Source organism: Maylandia zebra, linkage group LG9 (genome assembly GCF_041146795.1).
Source record: "Maylandia zebra isolate NMK-2024a linkage group LG9, Mzebra_GT3a, whole genome shotgun sequence".
NCBI lineage: Eukaryota > Metazoa > Chordata > Actinopteri > Cichliformes > Cichlidae > Maylandia > Maylandia zebra.
In genome coordinates, this window is record NC_135175.1 from 37,323,977 (window position 1) to 37,351,006 (window position 27,030).

At 46.2% G+C, this 27,030-nt stretch overlaps 3 protein-coding genes across 10 annotated transcripts in view; all 3 read left to right on the plus strand.

Annotated features, from left to right (window-relative positions):
• The window catches only part of kmt2ca (lysine (K)-specific methyltransferase 2Ca), a 51,225-nt gene extending 49,639 nt beyond the window's left edge, over nucleotides 1-1,586 (plus strand). For all 8 annotated transcript variants that reach the window (XM_076888596.1, XM_076888598.1, XM_076888599.1 and 5 more), the window contains 2 exons: nucleotides 463-571; nucleotides 644-1,586. In XM_076888596.1, the coding sequence (XP_076744711.1) occupies nucleotides 463-571; nucleotides 644-736 (202 nt within the window). In that variant the 3' untranslated portion in view covers nucleotides 737-1,586. The remainder of the gene's footprint in view (nucleotides 1-462; nucleotides 572-643) is intronic.
• Nucleotides 1,587-4,903: 3,317 nt separating this feature from the next.
• On the plus strand, nucleotides 4,904-6,927 carry LOC112429928 (uncharacterized). Its single transcript, XM_024801444.2, has 4 exons — nucleotides 4,904-5,360; nucleotides 5,502-5,753; nucleotides 6,322-6,411; nucleotides 6,585-6,927. The coding sequence occupies exons 1-4, from the start codon at nucleotides 5,231-5,233 to the stop codon at nucleotides 6,842-6,844; spliced, it is 732 nt and encodes a 243-aa protein (XP_024657212.1). The 5' UTR covers nucleotides 4,904-5,230; the 3' UTR covers nucleotides 6,845-6,927.
• Nucleotides 6,928-11,488: 4,561 nt separating this feature from the next.
• Nucleotides 11,489-22,072, plus strand: galnt11 (UDP-N-acetyl-alpha-D-galactosamine:polypeptide N-acetylgalactosaminyltransferase 11 (GalNAc-T11)). Its single transcript, XM_024803706.2, has 12 exons — nucleotides 11,489-11,849; nucleotides 14,738-14,991; nucleotides 15,591-15,714; nucleotides 16,002-16,168; nucleotides 16,249-16,374; nucleotides 19,887-20,136; nucleotides 20,213-20,330; nucleotides 20,483-20,635; nucleotides 20,718-20,933; nucleotides 21,021-21,125; nucleotides 21,601-21,738; nucleotides 21,828-22,072. Exons 2-12 carry the CDS (start codon nucleotides 14,769-14,771, stop codon nucleotides 21,960-21,962), a joined length of 1,755 nt encoding a protein of 584 aa, XP_024659474.2. The 5' UTR covers nucleotides 11,489-11,849; nucleotides 14,738-14,768; the 3' UTR covers nucleotides 21,963-22,072.
• The last annotated feature ends 4,958 nt before the right edge of the window (nucleotides 22,073-27,030 follow it).

Here is a 27,030-nt window from a genome sequence, read left to right on the forward strand (position 1 = left end):
GTGAGGCGTTCTCACTGGCTCTAGTGACCCTTGACCTCTCGGTCAGCTGACAGCTGGTGGGGTAATGGACGTCTCTGAAAGAGCAGAGCACTTCTTACAGATGTGATGTCCTGATAAGTCGAGCAGATATTTGAAATTTACTTATCAACATTCATTAAAACTTTATTTATGTCACGGTCCCAAATTTTTATCCGCTCTCTTCCGACATCCCCACGTTTGAGTTTCAGACTAAATGCATTCTGGGATATTTGGCTGCCCCAAGTCCAAGTTCAGGTGTGTTCGGGGGGGGCGGCTGCTCAGGTGGCTCTGCATTGATAAATACCTGAACCAGCCGAGTTCTGATAAACTCAGAGAGCTCAAAGTGAAAACCTGATGAAGGATCCCAGCAGGGTGCAGGAATTTTTAATAGTGTTGATTGGTCTGTTGACCTGTGAAAGACCCGCCTCTGTGTGTGATTGGCAGGTACATCAACCACTCATGTGCTCCCAACTGTATCACTGAGGTGGTGACTGTGGAGAAGGAGAACAAGATCATCATCAGCTCCTGCAGACGCATCCAGAGAGGAGAAGAGGTAAGGCCCGCCCTCCATCAGTCAGCATCTCAGAGCGTGTGTGGTTACTGATTACTGCCCCTCCCCCTCCAGCTGTGCTACGACTACAAGTTCGACCTGGAGGACGATCAGCATAAGATCCCGTGTCACTGCGGAGCCGTCAACTGCCGCAAATGGATGAACTGAACACACACACACACACACAGGCAGCTCGCTCTCTGTCGATCGCCTCCCCTGTGGGCGGAGCTTAACTTCATATCAACACAGTGATAATAATGAAAGTGATTGCTTTGATAACACAAGTAATGATAATAATATTGATGATGGGGATAACAGGTCAGGGTGGGGGTTATATATGCGCATGGGTGGGGTCAGAAGCTTGTTTCTGAGGGCGTAGCTGTGTTGGAGAGTGGGCGGGGCTTAAAGAGGCTGGTCCTCTGTGTATATTGTGTGTAAAAATGAGCACAGATGTAAATTTGAGATCAGAGAATGTGTTGTCTTTAACTTGCACTAAAACACAAAAACAAGAAAAATAGAGACTTTATTCCCTGGCCCCGCCCACCCCACTCCTGCCCCGCCCACCTCCATTTGTTAATTTCCTGTAAAATAAGAGTTTTTTTGTATTTATTACTGAATGAAGCTATTTTCTAAACCTGCGGTGCGTTCGAGGTCCGGCGTGGCGGTGTGTAAATACGTGTACCATAGATGAGAGAATTGCACACAGAGTTTAAGAAGCCCTCCACCATCCTCACCACCGCCGATCAGCTGCAGCGTTTCAAGTACAGTTTGTGTTGCTGACCCGGCACCGCATCCCGATTGGACGGACTGTGAAGCGAGTCGGGCAGGCGTCACCGCGGCCTTCAGGCGCCGAGTCCCGCTGCCGTGTACATAGGAGACTGCTGATGTGTACAGAGACGACACGAAGCCTTTTTTATTATTACTGGACGTAACCGTGACGATGAAGATGTTTGTTTTTGGGAAATATGGTGACTCTGATTTAGAATCATTTACAGAAAAATAAAATATTTTACATGTTGCTCTCGCCTCATTCTGTTCTGTGTGCATAGCAACAGTCACATGACCACCTCAGTGTTTCAGTGTATTTGCTGTGTGAGCTGTCGTTGGGACTTAATGTGTTTCGTAACGACTGGCTCTGTTTCCTGTGATGCCTGGTTGTGTAAGCGGGCTTCATGCCCTCCTGTGATGAAAGCTGGAGTTGTGTTTGTACAGACCGAGTGGGGGTGGGTGGGTGCGTGCAGCAGTGTGGAAACATGAAAGGCGTCAGAAAAGTGAAGAACAAGACGTGACGGCGCCGCCTTTAGAGCCATGAAGTTTCAGCAGAAATCGGCACCTCTGGTTCTGTAAGATTCTCTTGTCACATCAGCGCCATGTTTCCTGTTTCCTCACTTCCTGTGGGTCAACAGCTGGTTTACTGTTGCCTGGGTGGATCCGGGGGCATTTCATGGTCTGTGAGGGTGAGCAGGAGCTCTGAGGTTGTGGGCTGAAGCTGGAGTCAGAGAAACAATTTTACAGGTTTGATGATCAAATACAGCTCAGACATCGTCACCTGAGAGCGCTCATGTCTCCAAGACGCACACTTCCTCTTATGTAGTCATCTGACTCCTGTAAATGGACAGGGGAGGAGCACAGATCCAGCAGCTGATGACCAAGATGAGGAAATCAGGATCTTCTTCTCTCTGAGACGGAGGCGGGTTTATCCCACCAGCACGCTGCACATCGCCTGCTCCTGACCAGGTGAGCTGTTCAGAATCCGTTACCATGGTGCTTTTGGATAGTTGTATTTTGAACATGTAAATATAACTCAAAAGTAAAGGCGTTGCATGAATCTGTATGTGTACAGCATTTATGCGTGAAGGCTACGCCTCACTGACACATTAACCTCACACCCCTCAGGATACAACAAGTCATAAAACCTGTGGGCTCCACCCACTGGTCAGGTTAATAACATGTGCTGATAAAGACTCCGCCCCTCTAAAAGCAGATAACAGCTGAATAGACCTGAAGTCTCTGCAGCCACGGATGGAGCCATTTGAAGTCTCAAAAACTAAAGGAAGGAGCTTCAGTGCTTCCTTTATTGCCTCCTTTAGCAGAGGAGACACTGAAGTGTCCTTTACAGGAGGACATGTTCATTAATGCTGTGTTTTCCATCCAGTGGAGTGACCTGCTGATGTGAGTGAATCAGCATCAAAGCTCTCTAAAGATGCCGAGCTTTGTCAAAGTGACCTCTGTGTGTGTACTGCACGCTTCAGGATGTTAGAGACAAACGTCAGTCACAGGAAGTCTGAATAAAGGAGAAGTTACTCTGGATCAGCAGCAGAGACACACACGTCACTTCCCCTCTGAGGTTCTTCTTTATCTGACACACTGATGTGTGAACGATGTAACAGCCTGTGTCTGCAGTCCGCTTTCAGGCTGCTGGAGAGCAGATGAACGTCTCCCACGTCCAGCCTCACACTGTGAAATAGTCCAACTGTCTAAGCTTCACTTCTCAGCCCTCATCAGTTCTCCTCCACATCAGGCTGTTTTCTACCAAAGTCATGGAAAAGCCTTCTAAAATATTCCCCCACAGCTCGGGTCTTCTTATCCTGCCTTTAGGATTTAGAGCAAAGCTAAGTGGAATAAAAAGTCCCATAAAACCAACATCGAAACGTAAAGTTTGTTGATTAAAATATTTTCTCAAACTAAAATGGGAAGAAACAAACTACTGAATATGACTGACACTCACTGAGTTTGATTTAGGTTTTTGAGTCACAACAGGGCAGATGTCCACATATGAGAGCAGAGCTGATTCAAAGCAAGCAGCTGATGCTGACAGGCTTTTGTCCTCGAGCAGGTTGTTCCAGCGTTCAGTGCTGATGGCAAAACCTTCAGATTTAAACTCAGGAACAGTCACATCAGACTCTTGAGTTGCCTTGTGTGACACAAATCTTATATTTTATTTGAGGGTTAGTTCAAGATGCGCTCATTAAAATCTGAAAGTTTAAATTCAGTTTTTATATATTAAATACAAATATCCATCCCTCCATTTTCCATCACTTTTCCTGTTGCTGTCCCAAGTTAGCTGTAGGACAGATGACCTCGCCTTAGACTGCAGAATACTTTGGGGTACAGAGGGGTTCATGGTCCTCTAGGTGACTGCAAATCATTTTCAATTCAGTTCTATTTATAAAGCCTGAAATAACAAGAACAACAGTCGCCTCAATGTGCTTTTTGAGTAGAGATAGTGTCTGTCTCCTGAATCCAAACTGGAAGCTGGTTCCACAGAAGAGGGGCCTGAAAACTGAAGGCTCTGCCTCCCATTCTACCTTTAATCCCCAAAAGTTGAATGTGTTCATCTGGACCCCATGGGTTCTCCAGGGTTAATATTGACATCATACTTGGAGAGCTGTCAGTATATTTCTGTCATATCCCCTGATGTAAAATGTTCTGTTCTTATTTAAACAGCTAACTGAATTTAATCTAACACTAAAAATTCACGAGGAAACATTTTCCCTGGGAACAAAAACAGCATGGTAATACGTGGAGATCCTGAAAAGTGCTCCAACAATGATCACATTATATTTGAAATATTTGTTCAGTTCTCTTCCAAACCCCAGCAGCTGTGTGCTGTAGGTTTGAGTGTTTACTAAAATAGAAATAAAAGCGTTCTAACGTCTCACCTGTTTGTTTCAGGCATACATGTGTACTATGTTTATTAAGATGGATTAAGCTTGTTTTTCAGTCATGTAGTGATTGTGTTTAACTGTATGAAGTTTATTAGACATTATGAAACAGACAATACAGAAAAGCCAATTTTGTCAAAGTCACTTAAAAAAAAAAAAGATTTAACTACATCATGTGTAATTTCCATTCCAAATATTAATCACAGTTCAGAGGGGGCGGCAGTAAAAACTCCTGATGTCATGAAGTACACCGCTGCTCCAATTGTAGAATGATTGTGCTGCATTCTCGGAAAGCCTGGACTCCCATGTGAACTTATGAAGAATGGACTTGCATACTTGAGAATGGAAAAACGGCCCCGGTTAGATACCACATTTGGAAGATGGTACATCAGGATTCAGTGTCCCTAAACTCCCTTAAAATGCTGTTAAAGCTTGGAGCTCTTCCAGACTGGGACCTCTGCCAGATGCTCCCAGCCGACACTCGTATGTTTGAATGGGCCAGGCCTTCTCCACCATCTGGTCCATCTCACCCCTAGGTAGCAAGTGAAAACCAAGCTTCACTTGCTGAGTGTAAAATGGTAAATGGCCTGTATTTATATAGCGCTTTACTAGTCCCTAACGCTGTGTTCACACCGAACGCGATGGACGCGAATAGAGCGTCAGGTTTACATGTAAAGTCAATGGAAAGGCGCGATGACGCGCGATTGCGGGTCCCGCGAAAATTCGGAAGCAGATTTGCGTCGCGAAAACGCCAAAACGCGTGAAACGCGCGTCAGTGTAGCGCGTCAGGCGCGTTTGACGCGCGAATAAAACCACGCGCGTGAGTTTTTGTGTTGCACTTTGTGCATACGCGCGTTTTGCGTCTACCGCTCGAGTTGGAAAAATCTGAACTCCAGCGTCAAATCGCGCCGCGACAACCAATCAGGAGCCTGGTGACGTGGCTCTGACCTAGGTCAAAGGGGCAGATCCAGCCAAAGCCCTTCATTCTTCATTCAGTATGGAGGAAAAGCTGATCAGCGCCGTGGCTAACCACCCCGAGCTATATGATGCCAGCTCCTATTTCTACCGAGACAGGAATAAAAAGGACCTAGCTTGGAGACACATAAGTGAGGAGATCGGGCAACCTGGTAAGTTCATTCCTTCTTCTTTTTAATTTTCAGACTGACCCGATGAAGCCGTGCAAAAGCTAGCAAGCGCGCCTACTGTCCCGCGATTTTCCCACTGTTGTACAAATACCTTTCCGCTAACCAGATAATGCGTTTATTCAGAGGACATCTGCAGGAGAAAGTGGAAGAGCCTCAGGGACACATATAATAAGGAGAAGAGGTCAGAGAAGGAGAAGAGGAGTGGGTCTGCAGCAGGATCGGGGAGGAGATGGAAGTTCTTCGCGGTCATGGGGTTTCTGGACCCCTTCCTCACCCCGCGGGAGACCAGCGGAAATATGGTGCGGACCGTGGAGAACTTCTCCCCCGAGGACCAGGGACAGCCCGAAGAGGCAGCAGGGGAGTGTCAGTCAGAAGGTATGTTTACAATTAATTAATGTAGGCAGTTAATTTATGCGTGTTGTCATACAGGAATATATTTTGTTTATTAATAAACAGTATAAAGTAGTCCCGCTGTTCATCCGTCACCGCTTCGCCTTTTCGCTGATTTTTTTTATTGCACCGTACAGCTTTCAACGATGCGCATTGCATTCTGCAGCCCAAATGACAAATCTCCTCCGTGTCGTGTCTCCTGCGCTTGCCAAACTTATCATGTTTGGTTTTGATAACCATCACTTCAAATAGAAAAAAACAGCACAAAAACACTCATAACTATGACCCTCATTCGGAAATAGACACCTGCACCGGGAGCAAAAAAGGCGCACAAAAGTGGCACCGCAGACGGAGAAAAAGCGCGGCATAATACTTTTACGTTTTAAAATCGACAAAGGTTTGCACTTTGAGAATCAACTTGTGAGAACTGTGACTACTGTTCATGTGCTGCAATAAATGGGAGACCACTGTATATAATAATAAGTATATAATAATATAATATTCTCTATGACTATTGTCTTCAACCTGTTAACATTTAATATTGTCTTGATAGAGTCAAGTTATCATGCAGCAGAGTCCTCCCCTGTTGCTTCTCCTGACTCCCCAGTCCCTGGTCCCTCCACTCCTGCTGCTGCACCCACAGGTATGAACATCAAGCACTGATAGCTTTTTACTTGCTTGGATTCCCTTGTGATCACCTTTACTAAATATCTACAACCAATCTGTTCATATCCTGTTTTTTTTTTCAATTTTGAAAATGACAATCTAGTAGCAGCCTTCTCATTTCTTTGTGGTGTTTTGTTCTGTTTTTTACAGGCCCACAGAGGAGGAGAGCTCGAAGGCGGTCGAGGGAAGGGTCCCAGGATGGTCCATCGGCGGTGGAGCTGGCTATCCTGGAGTCCCTAAAGAGGCCACGCCCGTCTGCAACAGAGTATTTCCTCCTCGGCCTTGTTCCTGCTCTGGAGAGCATGCCGCCTCAGACACGAGAATTCGTGAAATTCCAAATTCATAAATTAGTTTTTGACAACAGCACAGCTGTGCTAAATTTGGAAACATTGGACCCTAATGATCAGTAGTTTTCTGATGAGGCAGCAGCTCTCCAGGGCAGAAACAATGTTCTTATTCTTCTCCTCCTTCTCCCTGAGGCTCTTCCACTCCAAGCTGGGTCCTTTTTATTCCTGTCTCTCTGTAAATAGTTAAATTTTATATATGTTGAATCTTTTTATTACTGAATTTATATATTTTATCAAATAAACATTTATAATGACAAATGTCTCTGTTCTACTACACAGCAAATATTGGCACCCGACTTGACACAAGTAGAATTTATTTCATATTATACTAATGACAAAATATACTGATACAGTGGGATGCAAAAGTTTGGGCAACCTTGTTAATAGCCATCATTGTCCTGTACAAATCGTTATTTGTCACAATTTAAATTGTCAGTTAAATACATCATATAGGAGACACACAGTGATATTTGAGAAGTGAAATGCAGTTCACTGGATTTACAGAAAGTGTGCAATAACTTTACACTAAATAAAGCAGGTGCATATATTGGCAACACATAAAAAGAGAAATAACATAAATATGTAGTGTATATCAATGTGTGTGTCTCCTATATGATATATGTAATTGACATTTTTTACTGTAACCGATTCATACAGGAAAATAATGACTATTAATAAGGTTGCTCAAACTTTTGCATCACACTGGTTATAGGAACATAGTGAAGACAAGTTACTTAAGAGAATAAAGAGAGGTTAGGTTATTTTGGAGTAGAGATCCATTTATTAAGAAAATTTTAAAAAGGAGAAAGTTCCCTTGTAGTTGTGGAACATGGATCCTGAGTTGGGGGGTGCCTTCGTCTGGACGTGCTTCCCATCCAGAGCTCCACAACAGAGGGGGAAGTTCCAGCGCTCCTGGAATCCCTCTGCGATGGACCGCCAGTCTTCAGTTGAAGGCACAGCCGTGAAATCGTCCACTAGACAGTCCCAGATGGCCGTCGCTACCTGGGGGATGATCTGGCTCACCATACCTATGACACCACAGCCATGCTATCATTCAACCACTGATAACAGCATAAATCGAATTAAATTAAATCGGGACTTGATGAGACCATCTGAGTATCACTAGAAATATTATAAACAGTACCAGTTTGCTATCGGTAAACACCGAGAGCATTCACTGTTAGCATAGCACATCCATGTTAGCAGTGTATAAACGATACACTGCTAACATGGATGTGCTATGCCATCAGTAAACGCCGACAGCATTCACTGTTAGCATAGCACATCCATGTTAGCAGTGTATAAACTATCGTTTATACACGCCGACAGCATTCACTGTTATAGGTGGCTGGACGGGCTGAACGGGCCCCTCGGACCCTCCAGCGGAGGCGGGAGGCTGAACGGGCCCCTCGGACCCTCCAGCGGAGGCGGGAGGCTGAACGGGCCCCTCGGACCCTCCAGCGGAGACAGGAGACGAAGGCCGGAGCGGTCCCTCGGACCCTCCAGCGGAGACAGGAGACGAAGGCCGGAGCGGTCCTACGGACCCTCCAGCAGAATGCACCACTAAGCCAGCAGTCATGGAGTCCTCTGGCAAACACGAAGGCAACTGGCGATGCACTGAGCACTGGCTCTGCCCAGGCAACGCTGACATGGTGCAGTTCTCAGGTGGCTGCATAAACTTCAGGGGTCCAGAATCAGCCGGGGACTGAGACCTAGCCTCTGGGGAAGCCCTGGAGCGGCAAACTGTGCCAATGGCGGCTGAACCATGAAAAGCACCTTGACGTGAAATTAGACTTTCTCCCTGCATGGAGTGAATGAGTGAAACCGGTGATACTGGAGCCAGAGCTACGGGTAGCGGGGGCACTGGAGCTACTGGGGCCTGCGCTACAGGCGGCACTGGAGACTGAACTGAGGGTGGCACTGGAGACTGAACTGAAGGAGGCACAGGAGACTGAACTGAAGGAGGCACAGGAGACTGAACTGAAGGAGGCACAGGAGACTGAACTGAAGGAGGCACAGGAGACTGAACTGAAGGAGGCACAGGAGACTGAACTGAAGGAGGCACAGGAGACTGAACTGAAGGAGGCACAGGAGACTGAGCTGAGAGGAGCACTGGCTGCGGGGGAGCTAACCAAGCTGAGAGTGGCTGCGGGGGAGCTAACCGAGCTGAGAGTGGCTGCGGGGGAGCTAACTTAGCTGCCGGTAGCTGCACAGGCGATAAGCAGCTCGCGTTGACATCCGCCACACAAAACGCAGCCCCTGAATGAACAGTCATGCAGTCCGAAAATGAAAAAGAGTCCTCACTCACCACAGCCGGCGATTTAGAAGCCCGAACGTCCGGCTGTGGGGTGGCGCGCTTGCGGCGCGATCAGCGTTTCCTCCCCGCAGACGGCTCCGACGGGCCGGGCAAGATCACATCCGGCGAGTCGGGCAGCGAGGCAGGAGTGGCTGAGAGAAGGTGCGGTGTGAGCCGGAGAAAAGCCTGCATGGTCGGAGGAAGCGACTGCAGAAGCCATGGCAGGCCAGAAAAGAGCCGTTGTAGCCGACTTTCCACGGCACGACGAAGCTCCTCTGGAGGGTTCTCCAGCCATAGCCCGAGGAGAATCTCCACATTGTACGCAATGTCGTCCTGGAGCTCCTCGGACGGATTCACTGCCGCTGGGTCCATGGTGGCTGGTTCGTACTGTCACGGTTTGCCGGGGCAAGCCGTGTGGAATATGAAATAGGACCCAAAATGCGGCAGCTCTGGTGCAGATGAGTGTTTATTTACAGGGGTGTGAGTACAAACAGCGGTGGCGACAAAACATGAAACCGGAAACCTAAACTGGGTAAACTAATAAGACAAAACAGAATGAGGATGCAGGGAGGTCCGGAGAAATACATACAGGGAGAGCGAGGGTAAACAACACAGACGAACCAGCGATTACCAAGACAGAAAATACAACTTAAATACACTCAGAGAACACAGGGAGATTACACACAGCTGGGAGACACAGCTGGGAGTGATTAACATGACGAGACCAGGGAGGCAAACTGAAAACACTCACATAAGACGCAGACCTTCACAATAAAACAGGAACACACGGGGGGGAACAGGGTAAACACCAATTAGAGAACAGAACCAAAATCGCGAAGAGAAAACACAAAACGCTGGGTCAAAAGGACCCAGGATCATGACAGTTATAGGATTACGTCGTTGAAGAGAAATTGTTCGAGCCATGTTTCCGAAGTAACAAAGACGCGACTGGATTGCAGCCATTCAAAGATCAAATATAACGTCCCAGAACCCTCCAGCTCACAGGTTAGTCTGCTCCAAGCATTTACACAAAGGTCAGTCTGCTGTTGTAGTTAATGCGTCATTTTTCTTAACATAATTAGTGATATAGGTTACAAGCAAGTCTGGCGCTGAACAGAAATTGTCGCGCTATGCTCCTTTGTTTATTGTGCATAAATAGTGAATTGTCCTGACACAATATTGTGTTTCGCTTCTGTTATTATGGTACATTGACAAAAACATATACTTTTATTCACAGGATAAAACAGGTTTTTTGTATCACTAATTGCCCAGTACGATTACAGCATACAGTATTATTGTCACTGCTACATTTCTGTGATGGGTACCAGAAATTATTTCCACTACTAATTAATTACCGTTGAGCTCAAAGGTCCTATTAATAAACGGTTAAGGAATGTGTATTTATGACGACGATTTGTGAGACTGGTAAACTTATGATATGTACGATGGTCTTTCGTTCTACACGGTGCATTTCAAGGTCCTGCACCCATCCGTCGGTAAACTGTACCTGGGCTTGTTGCAGTGACCTGAAGTTACTAAACTTCATGAGTGTATGCACTCACTCCAAGAACCGTATAATTATAAATATGCATATAAATATGCTAAGATGAGATAGCTGACTTCATCTAACTAGCAAATGTTGTCCAGGCTACGTTGGTGATGCAGTTTTTTTTAATGTGTATGATATTTTTGTCATGCGATTTTAAAGCTGGTCCTACAACCGCATCCAAGAATAACATGCAGCTTATCTCAGAACTGTCGGTGAAAATTATTCTTGGAGCTAGGTTTAATTGAGCTGCATTTTAAAGAGGTGCAATTTCACAATTTGTGTATATTTTCTAAGTTCACTATTTTGTCATGTGTTGAGAAAAACAGATTTTAAAATTACATGGTCTAATATTTACATTTAGCATAACTGCAACATTATTTTTTCGTTGTTTTTTTTTAAAGACTCGAAAGGACTTGAAATTCAAAGTTTCAGACTTGTGACTTGACTCGGACTTTTACACCAGTGACTTGAGACTCGACTCTGACTTGCCTGACATTACTTGAGACTTGACTTGAGACTTGAGGATAAAGACTTGAGACTTACTTGAGACTTGCAAAACAATGACTTGGTCCCACCTCTGCTGTTCAGTACAGAAATGAAGCCCAACAATCATGTTTTTACAGTCCTGTGGTCTCAGCCTCAGAAGCTTATCAAATCACACAAAGCTCATATAAAAACAAACAAATGGACAAAAGATTGTGAACGCGATGGAGGCTAGACCATCCCATTTCGCATGCCTTAGCGGGCTTTGAGTACGCGGCCCTTGTGGACCGTTAAGGCTGCAGACCCTGAATTGGGATACAGCCTGTTTTACTTTGAAAGCGTTCACAGCCTTTTCTTTGGCAGCGGTGTGTCTTATGGTGAAGGAGCAGAGCGGAAGTCACGTGTCTCTGTTTTCTCTGCGGCTCACTTTAGCCTCAGCGGCTAACTGACCAGCAGGCTGACCGTCGGCCAGAGTGCCGCCGAGCAAGCAGCTCAGTGTGCCGGTGAGTATACCGCGTGGGACGCCGTGTAAAATCCACGGAGAGAACTTCAGGGTCACAGCGAGCTGCTAACGCTACTCTCAGCCTCCGTGCTCGGCTAGCGGGGCCAAGAGAGCGGCTTCCATTATCGGACACTGTGCTGCTGTGGCTCGCGTTGGGAGCCGCTGCACCTCCTGCTGCTGAAGCCCAGAGAGCCGCACGGACAGATGGAGCCTCTGTGAAGCAGTAGGATGACTAAAGGTGAGCTCGGGTCAGTTGCTTCTCACTGTGTGTGCGCATAGTCTCTAACAGGTGAGCTGAAGCCGAACTTTCAGTGTGGAGGAGTGTGTGTTTGAGCCCCTTAAATCAGAGGATTTCTGAATGTACTCTGGTCGGAGCTGCTCTTCTGTCTGTGTCAGTCACGAGTTCAGGTGAATGATTGAGCTGCCGACACAGGACACCTGTCCTCAGGTGTGCTGACGCCAGCAGCAGTTCCAGGTTACTCATTGAAAATTGATTAACCTTGTGATCAGTCGACCTGAGAGCTGATTGGAGGTTCAGGCTGTGACCTCTGACCCCCAGTGTTGTCCAAGTTACTTTGAAAAAGTAATTAATTATAGTTACTAGTTACTACTTCAAAAAGGTAACTGAGGTAGTAACTGAGTTACAAGATTCTAAAAGTAATTAATTACTTGAAAAGTAACTATTGCGTTACTTAAATTTTTATTTTATTATTTTTTGTAACCTCTGGGATCCAGGGTATAATTGGACATTTTAACTACTTTTGATGTTTCCTCTACATTTCACCTTTAAAAACGATTTACTTTGCCTCGTTTGGTATCATCCTTTTCAGCACTGCCTCACGTGTCTGAATTTACAGTCATGTTTTCATTCTGACATACTGTATTAACACAATTGATCTAAAATCAGACAGAAAACATAAAATCAGAGTAGAAAAAGTGATATTTTTTCTGTAACAAATTCAAATTCAAATTTTATTTGTCACGTACACAGTCATACACAGTACGATATGTAGTGAAATGCTTGGACAACTGCTCGTGACCTAAAGAAAACAAAAAAGGAAAAGGCTATGAATAAGATAGGAAATAAATATGAAAAATTAAAAAGGGTAAATTTAACTAGGAAGGAATAAAATATAAATTAAGGTTAAAAATGAAATAACTGTACAACACAAATTAGAATGAAGGGTAAATTTAACTGGGAAGAATAAGATAAAATATATAAATTAAAGTTGAAAATAAAATAACTGTACAACAAAATACACAATATAGAACTATATAAGAATGTATGAAGAAATCTAAATATAAATAAATATATACACAATAACAGCAGCTGTACAAGTATTAACCGGAAATGAAGAATATAGTGACCAGTGTTGTGCAAAACCAAAGTCCAGAAAGTCCAGTGTGTGTGTAAGAACCATATGTGTGGGTCAGTACTGTGTGGTGGTGTGATTGAGAGACCGTATCGCCTGCGGGAAGAAGCTCCTCCTCAGTCTCTCTGTGTTGGTCTTCAGGGAGCGGAATCGCTTTCCTGACCTCAACAGAGAGAACAGTCTGTTGTTGGGATGGCTGAGGTCCTTCACCATCTTCCTGGCCTTGGTCCAGCACCGCCTGCTGTAGATTGAGTGCAGGTCAGGGAGCTCGGAGCGGATGGTGCGCTCAGCTGACCGCACAACCCTCTGTAGAGCTCGTCTGTCCTGCATGGTGCTGTTCCCGAACCAGGTTAAGATATTTCCCGCCAGGATGCTCTCTATGGTGCACGAGTAAAAGTTCCTGAGCACCTTGGAGGGCAGTTGGAAGTCTCTCAAGCGTCTGAGGTGGTAGAGACGCTGTCGGGCCTTTTTCACCACGGTGTTGATGTGACAGGACCATGACAGGTCCTGCGTGATGTGAACTCCGAGGTATTTGAAGCTGTCCACTCTCTCCACTGGGCACTCGTTGATGACGGGGGTCTGGTAGTTCCTCTCCTGCTTAGTGCTGAAGTCCACTATCAGCTCCTTTGTCTTACTGACGTTTGGAAGGAGGTTGTTCCTCTGGCACCAGTTCTCCAGATTCCTAATCTCCTTCAGGTAGGCCGTCTCGTTGTTATCAGAGATCAGACCCACCACGACGGTGTCGTCAGCAAACTTGATGATGGTGGTGGAGCTGGTAGTGGCCACACAGTCATATGTGTATATGTGACAACCACAAACATGTTTAATGAATCATATTTCATAACTTTAAATGCAAATATAAATTGTCAATTTTAAAATCATACGCACAAGTTATTTGCAGCCATTTACCTTTTTTTTTTTATAACCATTTCAAACTTTTTACAGAACAATCAGTTGTTCTGCATTCAATAACATGCCACACAAATTATGTGACTTACATTACAATGTGACTGCTGTGATTAAAGCATCTTTCTTTCAGCTTAACGAGTGAACCGTCAGCTCGTTCAAACACACGTTAAAGTCCGTTTGGCTCGACACCACCGAACAGAGGCAGCAATATAACACAGCTAACATTAACAGTGCAGTGAATCCTGCTTGTGCCGTGATGTTCAGGACTGCAAACCGAGCAGCATCACTGACTTTCAGCTTGTTGTGTTTGTGGATATATGACTGACTTTAATTATCCACAAAATCATCACATTCTCTGTCAGATTAAGGTCGACTATTGAACGGCGTATATTTTAAAGGCTTTAAAACCAAGTTAGTACAAACGTCACTAATGTCACATAACTTTGCCGACATGTGGCCAACAGTAATGTTTTAATGATCTTCATTATTAAACATTTGCGCATAAATAAGTGACATAATATTCAGTACTTATTTTTAAAAGTTTGCTCTTCGGCCGCTCTGCTTCAGCCATCCGCCGTTTTTTTCCGAACAAAATGTCCACACCCACCGCCGCGCTATGAATTGTGGGATATATGGTACCCCGAAGTGTACACCGGGCCACACTTCTAATTTGGGCAAATGAAGGGTGCATTTGTCGACCGCATTTGGAGTACACTTTGTATTGGGACACTCTTCGTCGCATCGCTGTGACGTAATCGTTCTCCACATGCACACTACAAAGCGTGCGGTCGCTGGATTGGGACACAGTCTGTGACTGATGAACTCTCTCTTTGTCTCACTACAGTGTAATGTAAGGCCATGCTTGCTCGCCCGCCATGACCACTGTCACGCTGCGGTACTTCTGTTATGGCTGCCTCGTCACCTCGGCCACCTGGTCCTTCCTGCTCTTCCTGTATTTTTCCATGGGGGCGGAGCCTGACCGTGGCAGGACTCCCTTGAGGCACCTCGGGCAGCCAATCACTGGAGGTGTGGCCGATCGTAGAGGGGGGCGTCGGCCTCTGCTGCCAAGTAATGGAGTGGAGCTTTCACCAGAGATGGGTGAGTGCCCGTGGTGCGTTCAGGTACTGCTGGGAGAGCGGCAGTGATGGGTGGAGTAAGGGGTGGGGCCTGAGAGCGTGTCAGTGATGACCTGTTTTCAGAGTCTTTGTAAACCAGAGGTCTGTCAGACTAAATGAATGATAACTGGCAAATGGGGGCAGGGCCAAGTCTCTGATGATGTCACGATTAACACCTCAGTGTGTTCAAGGTTCTTTACTTGTCACATGCATAGTTATACAAGTGTAACACACAGCGAAATGTAACCTGACACGCTCCTCAACTTGTGCAAAAATGGGGGGGTAGAGGAAGAACATTATATTTATTTATATATATATATATATTACACACATACATTAGGTGAATGTGCAGCAGTAGCAGCAAGCAGGTGAATTCTGTACATTAAGTGAGTTAAATGAGAATAGACGATCTGACTATTTCACAGAATAGACAATATAAACATATTTAAAATTAAAGGAATTAAATTAAAGGTAGGTGTGTGTGTGTGTGTGTGTGTGTGTGTGTGTGTGTGTGTGTGTGTGTGTGTGTGTGTGTGTGTGAGAGAGATGATGTGATGTGTCAGCCTCTGTGTCCGTCTGCAGGGATGATCTTCAACGAGGCGGATCAAGAGGTTCGGGACAGCGGCTACCACCGTCACGCCTTCAACGTCCTCATCTCCAACAGGCTGGGCTTCCACCGCCAGTTGCCCGACACCAGAGACACCCAGTAAGAAGCTGATACTGGGCACACTGGGGCCATTGTGTCTCTGTCTTCCAGTAAATCTGAGTTAACTTTGTGTTTTCTGTAGAGTGAGCTCGTTCAGGTGTAACGACCATAAAAACGTGAAGCGCCCCGTAGCAGCGTGCAGGTGTCGGCGGTGACCCGGCGGTTGTTCTGAGGTCACTGTCCGGATCACCTGAAGCCGACTGTAGTCACGTGTACCTGCAACTCGCTGTGGCGTCGTGCGATGTGTAGGCGAGCCCTGTTGTTTACCCATGATGCCTCTCTCTCAGGTGTCGGGAGAAGTCCTATCCTGTGGCTCTACCTTCTGCCAGCGTCGTAATCTGTTTCTTCAACGAGGCGCTCTCCGCCCTGCTCAGGACCGTGCACAGCGTGCTGGACCGCACGCCGCCCTACCTGCTGCACGAGATCATCCTGGTGGACGACCACAGCGAGCTGGGTAATCGCGAACCAGTTGCTGCAATTCGATTGGTGCGGGGCTTGGCCCGTGGCTCATGGCGGATTTTTGTTTGTGTGCAGAGGAGCTGAAGGACGAGCTGGACCGCTACGTCAGGGCGGAGTTTCAGGGAAAAGTCCATCTAGTGAGGAACCAGAGGAGGGAAGGACTCATCAGAGGACGCATGATTGGAGCCTCACACGCTACAGGTGCCTCCTCGTCACCTGCTTTCCTTGCTCTGTTCTTGTTTCCTGGAGGACGAAGAACCCTCCTTTACCTCTTTAGGCCTCTCTCTTAGGGCTGAACGATATATCGCATTTGCGATAATATCGCGACATGATCAAGTGCAATTTTCTAACCGCAAAGTAGAGCTGGGCGATAGAACGATAACGATATGTATCGCGATATAACTTTTACTCGATAGAGAAATTAAGCTATCGCGATAGACCTCGCCGCTCTTGTCCTCTTAATAAAAAAAAAAAAAAAAAAGGTCAGCCGATCCAAATTAAGTAGCGCAGAGCCGAACCAATCACAGCCGCAGCGTCACGTCGCGTGACTTGTTACATACAGCACAAGTGCCAAGCCGCACGTGTGTTTGTTTGGGAAGCAGCCAGCGGGTAATGGAGCCAGCGCGTAATGGAGGAAATGAGTGTGCCGACTAGAAAAATCAACCGAGCGTGACCGAAGAGAAAACAGATGATGGTTCCAACGCCGGAGAGATTGTCGAACGGAAGAGCCATAGAAGCTCCGTAGTGTGAAGGTATTTCGGCTATTTCAAGTCTGACAAAAAACAGAGTAGCGTGCACTGTAAATGTGCCGAAAGCAAGTCTGGAAATACAATAAACTGGTGCATGCGTCACACTGTGCGCCACGTTATTGTTTCGGTGAAATGAATTTCTACAATACTGTTAATTCTACTCTCTGCAGTGTTTAAATGCTTACATATACACACAGTTACTGTCCCTCCACACATACGACTCGGTTCTGCTTCTATGCCCCAGCTTTGTTTACTTTTTCCCACCGAGGCTTCTAGACTTCTGATTGGCCAACATTTCTGCACGGTTAGGAATCTAGCGCCACCTGCTGCTTTGGCATGTTCATAGCAGCGTTTTCCTTCATTTCTGCCTTTATGTGTGGACGGGATTATTTTTTAAAACGAAAACGGAAAATCTCTGTTTTCAAAAATACCCGTGTACGTGTGGACGTAGCCTCAGTCTCTGACTGGAAGCGCTAATTCGTCATTCGGCTTTTGTCAGACTAAAGTAACTGTTAAAACTGTTTGAAAAGCTAAGCTATACAACAAGGAGAGATTGAGAATTTCCTTTTAGTTCTCAGTTTATTTGATATTGACAAAAGTTAGTCAGTTTTGTCTGTTCTTCTGTAAAACAAACTAAGATTTATTTTTAGAATTAATATTTTGTTTCTAAGTGGAATTGACAATTTAGTCTGTTTCGTTTGTTCTATTTTGAAACTTAAACGCTTTAGCGGCTGCCTTTTGTGTAGTTTGCAATATTTGCCTTTATTTATCTGAAAAAGTCTCATGTTCCTTAAGTACATCTACCCTGTTGAACTTATTATGGGAAATAAATATTTAAATCAAAACAAGCTGCTGATTATTTCACATTTTACTTGTGAGCAACGGCACATTTAAATCTTACAAATATAGTTATTTGGCTGATATCGTGATAGATATCGTTATCGCCTGAAATGAAAAAAACATATCGTGATATGAAAAAATCTCATATCGCCCAGCTCTACCGCAAAGGCTGCGATTATACTCTGGACATGTCCAAATTCATGGGCTGCATCCTCCTGAGGCCGCATTTGTAGACCGATTACGTCACAGCGACGCGCCGAAGGCTGTCCAAATTACTACCATATCCCAGAATTCATAGCGCGGCCCAGCCAAACTCCAGTTTCCAACAATGGCGGCCGCTACTAAGTTTTAAAATTACTCATACTAATCTTTCAGGGTCACAAAATAAACTTTTAACATATTTTCAGGCGAGAAAGTAGTTGTGTAAACATCAAATATCTGCTCCGTTTATCAAGATATCCCATATTTGCAAAAGTGCTTCGACGTTTTCAGAGGCGTCTGCTACCCACCAGCTCGACAGCTAGCCGGGAGCTCGAGGGTTACTGATGCGGCCGAGAACGGCACAACTCCCGGCACATCATTTTCAGATCACCGCGGAGTTTCGCTGCTCGGGTTAAACGTAATATATAAGTCACTTAGACAACCTAAAAATGTTATTGTTGGGCTTTTTTCAGTGTTTTGTTTGTTCGTGAGTAAATCGGTTTGGCTGAGATTAAAGTTATTAGATTAGATAAAATAAAACTTTATTAATCCCCCGGGTGGGTTCCTCCTTGGTTTTCACACAGCTGACTAAACGTCAAACAGAAAACTTATTAAACAGAAGTATGAGACAGTCGAGAATTTACACCAGTGTCTGGTTATATTTTAGATAGCAAGAAGCAGACGGCCGAGTTTATTAAACTCCACCGAGACAGCGGTGACGCTAATCAGAACTAGACCGTCCAATTTCACGCCTTTAAACTTTAAAGGCGTGTTTGTGTGTGTGTTTATACAATTGCTATTATGTTTGCACTTTATGTGTAATGTTACTGACTGCAGAGATCAGTAAGATGTGTGTATTTTTTATTTATTAGTTTTATTTATTTAATATTATTTTTTAATTGAATGACTGTCTAGTAGTTCACAGATGTCGAAAAACTGAGTGTGGTAAAGCCACTGATTTTGTTTATGTATATTTCTGCAATCTGCACATTGTACTGACTTTCATTTTAATGTTTACACCAGGGTTCCTTGTCAGCACTTTATGCTCAGATGTTTGTAAGCTAAAAATAAACTATTGTGTATGTTCAAATATACTGTTGTGATTGAAGAAGTTAAATAAAAATGTCAGTCATCAGTTCATGCATCACCTCATGTCATCATAACAGAGGTCTGTCTTCCAGGAAAGAACAGTTTAAAATTAATGTAATATAGTATTGGCCATACTATATGATGTATTGCTTGTCTTTGTTTAATAATACAGAAGACAAAGACCTTAAAAAATAATCGCATATCGCATCGCAATCGCAATATTGGGGCAAAAAATCGCAATTAGATTATTTTCCATAATCGTTCAGCCCTACTCTCTCTCTTCCTCCAATAACCGTATGAAAGCCAGAGTCTGGTGTTGTATGCGCACAGGTCTGTGCACAAGTCTCGAGCCTCCCCTCATATTTTTAAATGAGAAAAATGTGCAGCGATTTATTGAAACGTGTAAACGTGCGTGTAAATCAGTCAGAATCAACGTCTGCACATACACGTGTAAAACCAGTGTTTGGGGGCGGAGCGTCATCCTTCTGAGCAGCTCTGTGTCATCTCTGGACCCTCAGGAATAGTTCGCCGAGCTTCCTGAAGGATGTTCCGGAACAAGGAAAAGCAGCCAAAGATGAGAAAGAGCTCCAGAAAGCCAGAGATCTGTTGCTCAAGAGCACTTCAAAAATACAGGAAAACTATAAGGAAATGACAGGCGGCTCAAGACTTTTGCACAGCTCTGTAACCATGTGGACAGAAGTATTTGGTCTCACCTGTTAAGCTTTGAATTCAGTGTTCAGTGTTTTTAGGAGCCTTCACAAGCCTCTGAGGGGGCGGGGCCTTCTGATCAGGTTAGGTCAGATCGCAGTCTGATTCACCTGTGTGCGCGTCCAGGTGAGGTGCTCGTGTTCCTGGACAGCCACTGCGAGGTGAACCAGGCATGGCTGCAGCCGCTGCTGGCGCCCATCCAGAAGGACCGCCGCACTGTCGTCTGCCCCGTTATCGACATCATCTCCGCCGACACGCTCGCCTACTCGCCCTCCCCCATCGTCAGGGGCGGCTTCAACTGGGGGCTGCACTTCAAGTGGGACCCCGTGCCCCCCTCCGAGCTCCGCGGGCCTGAGGGAGCTTCCGGACCCATCAGGTGATGTCTTAACAGCCTCGAGGTACAGTTTTGGTCTGACCTCTAACTCCTCCCCCCTTGCTCTGCTCCCCCTCAGGTCCCCCACCATGGCAGGCGGGCTGTTTGCTATGAACAGGAAGTACTTTAACGAGCTCGGCCAATACGACGCCGGCATGGACATCTGGGGGGGAGAGAACCTGGAAATCTCCTTCAGGGTGAGACTCTGTTTTACTGACGGTCAGTGAAGGGGTCATTAAAGGAGCAGTCGCACATTTCTTTCAGTTAGCAGTTAGCTTAGCGCATAGAGAGGAAGTGGTGGGAAGAGGGGAGAGCAGCTGCTGCTACACCTTCTCGCTGTCTCGCTCAGATCTGGATGTGCGGTGGTCAGCTCTTCATCATCCCGTGCTCCAGGGTTGGCCATATCTTCAGGAAACGGCGGCCCTATGGCTCGCCGGGCGGCCATGACACCATGGCCCATAATTCCCTGCGGCTGGCACACGTGTGGATGGACGGGTACAAGGTAAACACACACACAAACACGTGCGCACTCTCTGGATGCCGGCACGGTGGCCTCATTTCCTGTGCCTCTCTCATCCAATCAGGAGCAGTATCTCTCTTTGCGTCCAGAGCTGCGCAACCGGAGTTACGGCGACATCGGCGAGCGCGTGGCGTTGAGGAAGCGGCTGCAGTGCCACTCATTCAGCTGGTACCTGGACACAGTCTACCCTGAGATGCAGACCGCCGCCAACGGCAACAAGCAGCAGCCGCTGTTCATCAACAAGGGCCTGAAGCGGCCCAAAGTCCTGCAGCGAGGACGGGTACCTTAACTCACCACACGTTCGTGTCTGCCCCCTGTCACATGAACTACCTTCATGTTTCCGTCCTCTGTGTCCGCCATCTTCCAGCTACGGAACCTCGCCATCGGACGCTGTCTGGTAGCCCAGGGCCGGGTCAGTCAGAAGGGCGGCGCCGTCGTTCTGCGACCGTGTGACCCCCAAGACCCCGAGCAGGTGAGCCGATCACATGACCACACGCAACATCGGTTTACCGAATCACCGCAGAGATTTGTGATTCCTGGTGGCGGCACGGGCGGAGCTAAAGTACACGTTTACACAAACGTAAAATATAGATGTAACCATGGTAACATCTTCACAGCAGACGTGACAGTAAAGGCTCGCAGTCATTCGCTAACGACCTATGATTGACGAGTCATTAGCCAATGAAAAGCCTCTGTGACTCCAATGATGTTTCAAAGCCCAGAGGTCAGCTGAAGGTTGTTTCTCACACACCTCTATCCAATCAGGCTTCGAGTCTTTGCTGGGCTCCGCCCCTGAAGATGCGGACTGTCCCGACCTGCACGTCACGGCTTCATAAACGAGTCAGCGACTTCGCTGACCGCACGTTTTTAATAAACACAATTGTTTATCACAATAAAAGCGTCTGTCTTCACCGTGACCTTTAACCTTTAACCCTTTACGTGTGCAGGACTGGGCGTACGACGAGGAGGGTCAGCTGATCCTGGCAGGTCTGCTGTGTCTGGACGTGTCAGAGGTCAGGACCTTTGACCCCCCGAGGCTGATGAAGTGTCACGGCTCGGGGGGGTCGCAGCAGTGGAGCCTGGGGGTGAGACACACAGTCCTCACAGTGTGGGTGGGGTTTACTGTCATCAGGAGGAGGAGTCAGTGTCACGTGTCCTTCTGTGTTTCCTGTAGAAGTCCAACCGGATCTACCAGGTCTCTGTCGGTCAGTGTCTTGCAGCTGTCTCCCAGCCAATAGGACAGAAAGGTTACGTCTCCATGGCGATATGCGATGGCTCGCAGACACAGCAGTGGCAGCTGGAGGCCTGAGGAGGACGCCGCGGTGCCGTGGATGGAATGATCTCCGATTCTCACCTGCTCATTTAATGTTTCGTGTTTTTCATTTTAAGTTTGATGTTTCAGTCGCAGAAGAACTTCGCCACGCCGGACGCCATGCCCAGGCACGCCTGGAACTTCTTCAAGGTCCTTTTAAGGACCTGGAAAGTCCTGGAGTCTGGCGACTGATTTAATCTGATCAGTGATCTGATGTTTACTTGGTCTGGCTTCATCATGTGACCTCTGAGGCATCTCCGTCCTCAGAGAAGCACTGCAGGCTTTTCTGTAGGGTTTTTATCGTGTTCACACAGGAAGTGCTTCTAAAGCAGCGACAGCACTTCCCGTCCTCCTCAGGTCAAAGGTTGCTGTAAGTCCAAAAGTTTTGCTTCAGAGGGCCGTTAGCTGCAGAGAGCTGGAATAAAACCGAACACTCACTCACTGAAGGACTCGGAGCGTCGCCACTGCTCTCGTGTCTCCCCGTGGAACCCTGATGATGCTGACCCGCTGCTCATGCACCAGAACCATATCTGCAGTTATTTCTAATGAGGAGCTTCCTCAATGAAGTTGGTGCGAGCATGCACGTGAGATCAGTTCTGATGCCACCGATGATAGGAAGGAAGGCGGAGCTTACTTACCGTCAGGGTAATCCACAGTGGGCGTCGCAGCCAATTTCCTCGAGCCGGTTGTTCCCCCAGAACACGAAGTGCCGCTATGCTGTCACAGAGGCGCCTCGCTCGTTATCCTTCGTTAACCGTGAAGGTCAGAATGTTGTAAATGTGAGTTTGTAGAATAAAAAGTGAGGATGTGAACCTTTATTTTTAAATTTTGACTGTTTGAAATCTACAGCTACAGGAGAAATATCCGTGAATGTGCAGATTAATATTTATACAAATTTACTGAAATGTTACTGTTTGTTTGATTAAACCTGCCACTGCTCAACTGCGCCCTCTAGAGTCACACGCTGAGAGCTGCGTTTCAGTGACATCTAGTGGCCAAACGTGAGACAGCAGCAGGGTGTGATTGGTTAGTGTGAATGATGTAAACACAGTTCAGTGAAGACGGCCCGCTGGCTCAGCTCGTTCTGCAGTAGCTGGGAGGAGGCATGCACATAACATGGCCGATGGCGTAAACACCCATCGTAGCAGCTGCAGTGTTGTCAATGGTGAGCTCGGGCTGCGAGGTCACCATTGACAACCAAACTGCTTTTGGCTCTTGACGGAGGCGGTCGCACTTTCTCCTTCTCCCTCTCCCTCTCACTTATCTTTCCTGCTTGGCTTCTCATGTCTTTTGTATAGTCTCGCTTATTCTCTAACCCTAAGAGAGTCTCCCAGACTTGTTCTCTAAAAACCTAAAGAATTATGGATTTGATCAACTGGTCCCTGAATGCAATGACACCCTCGACGAGAAGCCTGGGTTCGGGAGAGCCCGTGACAAGACATTGAAGACACCTTTTTGGAACCATGATAACAGGGTTCTTGCTGATTGGCCCCGGCTTATTGAAGGATAAAGAAAGCGGAAACGGCTGTTCAAATCCCCACAAGGCTGCCTGCTTTGTTGATTGGAAAGATGGAGCGAGCTGTGGCTTCTCAGAATGGGCTCATCAGGTGCAGCACGAATGACATCTTGGAGAAGTTTGGGCTGCTGTGAGTACTGAGACCGACTGACAACATCTGACAACATCTCGGAGAGGCTCACGGCTGTCGTGAACACTCATGCCCTATGAGCAAAATGGATAACATCTCGGCATGGATGGATAACATCGTGGAGAGGCTCACGGCTCCAGACTTGTGACCAGTGACGGACATTAGACAACTGTAAAATTTGAAGCAGTTTGTTCGCACTAACCAAAACAGCTACCATCTTCATTTCATGTGGCGCCAGTTGGATGCTCAAGGCAAAAGCTGACGGGAATAACAATTCTCCCTTAGATAACAAGACTGTGTTATGACTTTCTCCCTCCTCATTTAAGGCCACCCGCATCGACCGAAGACTGACTTTTGCCTAATCGGGTGAAGGGACACTTTCTCTTGGTTGAACACACACACATACGCATGTACACTGACACAGACCTACACTCACCCCCTCCAAACGCCTTCGAAGCTCATGTCTTCTATGTTGTGAGATGTGATGATTCATGTGCTGAGGTGTTTTTTTTTGTTTTTTTTTTTTCTGTTCTCAAACTGATCTCCCTGTTGGAGGTCAGTCTAGGGGAGTTATTTTTGTCTCCTTGTCTTTCCTCATGTTGTGCATTTTCCATTGTTATACCTCTCTGACCTGTCTTCCCCATGTGATGTTTGTGTAATGTATGTAAGGTCAGAAGGGTAAGATGGCGCTGGCAATGGTCGGCAGCCTTAACAACAAATTTCCCATGTGTGGGACTAATAAAGGTATCTTAAATGACTGTAAATGATCCTGAAAAAGTCTTGTGCTCATCTGGACGTCTTCAGTGGGACGCGTGTCGTCATCAGCTGACTCCGTCAGTCTCAGCTGACTGCAGCTCTCCGACCTTTAACCTTAAACACTGGCCCGTGTGTCGGTTTACAGTAAATGTGCCCATAGTCTATGAAGGCTAACCTCTGTGCGTCTGTGCCCAAAATAACCGTCGTGCAGCTCTAACAGTGCGAGTCATCAAAGGGAAACTCACGGAGAAGTCAAACTTAGCTGGAGGATTGTAGGGTCCTCGTCCCCCACAGTGATACACGGCGAGGGGACCGCCGCTGTGAAATGTTACAGGCGTCGTTTGAATCCGAGCAGCTCGCAGGAAAACATCCAAAGGTGGGGTTTACAAAAAAATATGAGCATCATAACTTTTAAGTTTCAGAACAGAAACCGCGCCATCCTCCTCTCCAAGGCTTTCATGTGTGATAATAATAACATGTTTTATTTGAGGATACCTTTCAGAAACCCATGGTCACCTTACAAATATAGGCCGTTTACCATTTTACAAAGAACAAAATTAATAAAAGGAGCATTAGTCATAAAATGCATAAAATAAGTTAAAATTGCAAAACAGAACTTGACAACAGATTAAAATCAGCACTAAAGCGAATAAGCCAGTTTGAACAGATGTGTTTTGAGCTGTGACTTAAATGCGGGAAGAGAGTCTATATTTCTTATAGAGAGTTCCAGAGCCGAGGTGCAGAGCGACTGAAGGCTCTGTGTCCCATAGTGATGAGATGAGCGGAAGGAACAGTAAGATGAACAGCAGATGAGGATCTGAGAGGGCGGGAGACAGTGGTGATATGGAGCAGGTCACACAAATAGGAAGGAGCAGATTTATGGATACACTTATACGTGAGAAGTAAGATTTTAAAGTTTATCCTGGCTTTTATAGGCAACCAGCGAAGCTGCTGAAGAACTGTTGTAATATGACGGAGTGCAAGTTATGACCCGAGCTGCAGAGTTTTGAAGAAGTTGGAGTTTATGAAGGAACCTTTTAGGCAGACCAAATAGGAGGGAACTGTAGTAATCAATACGGGACGTAATAAGACTATGGACAAGGATGGCAGCAGCATGGGGAGGAAGGAAGTGATGGAGTCGGTTAATATTACGTAAGTGGAAGTATGCAGACCGTGTTATGTAATTAATGTGAGACTGGAATGAAAGAGTACTGTCAAGTAAGACACCCAAACTTTTAACCTGAGTGGAGGGGAAAACAGGATAGAGACTTGAAGAGTGTGATTTAAATTGGATAAACTGAGTGCCGTCTGAGAGATATGAGGTGAACCAGGCAACGGGGGTGTGACTAATGCCAATGGATGCTAACCGGTTCAGGAGAATATTGTGAGAAATGGTATCAAACGCCGCACTAAGATCAAGAAGGATGAAGATGGATAGGAGACCAGAATCAGCTGCCATCAGAAGGTCATTGGTAATCCTTAACAAAACAGTTTCTATGCTATGATTGGGGCGGAAACCAGATTGAAATTGTTCATAGAGGTTATTGCATTGCTACTGCATTTCGTTGCCCTGTACCTGTGCATGTGCAATGACAATAAAGTTGAATTCTATTCTAATTCTATTCTATTATGGTTACTTTTTCAAGAATTTTTGAAATAACCCCTCATCCCACTCCTTTCCAGACTCAAGGCAAAATTTCCGCATCATAGATTTCAATGTCTGATGAAACCGCTCGAGCGCACTTTGCGACTCCGGATGATAGGCACTAGATTTCTGATGTTTAATGCCAAGTGATTGCAAAACTTGAGCAAAAATCTTAAACATGACATTAGAGCCTTGGTCGGTTTGGACCGCTTTTGGTAACCCGAAAGTAGAAAAGAAGTTCACCAACGCCTTAACAACTGGTTTAACCTTAAGGGTGCGCAATGGAATTGCCTCGGGAAAACGTGTAGCAACGCACATCAAAGTCAAGAGGTACTGGTGGCCCGATTTTGTTTTAAGAAGTGGACCAACGCAGTCGATGAGTATGTGTTCAAAAGGTTCCCCTAAAACTGGAATAGGGTGTAATGGAGCGGGTGGAATGACTTGGTTAGGCTTACCACTAATCTGACAGGTGTGACGAGAACGACAATACTTAGCAATGTCATTCTTCAATCCTGGCCAAAAGAAATGACGCAGAATGCGGTGGTAGGTTTTTCTAATACCTAAATGTCCAGAAAAGCTGTCATGGGCAAGACTAAGAACTTTGTGTCGGTACTGTTGAGGCACCAGAACCTGCTGAAACACATTCCAGCCCAGATCACCAGCTGTAGGCGGATACCAGGTACGCATCAACACATCATCCTCAACACTATAAACACGAGGATACTGGTCACTAGAGTTGGCAGCTGAAAAACAACCCACAAGAGTCGGGTCACTGTGTTGTGCCAAAACAAAATCCTTTTTGTTAACTCCCAAAGGCAGTTGAGATGTCACTGATGGGCTAATAGACAGCATCGCCTCAGAGTCGCCCGTCAGCGGGTCACAGGTTTTAGATCCAGACTCCGGCTCACCACCAGCGCAGAGAAAAGAATCAGACAAATCAACATCACCATACTTGCACTTGTGCGCGCGAGTTACAGCGCAGGCAGGAAAAACAGAGGGGGAGCGCTCAGCGGCAGGG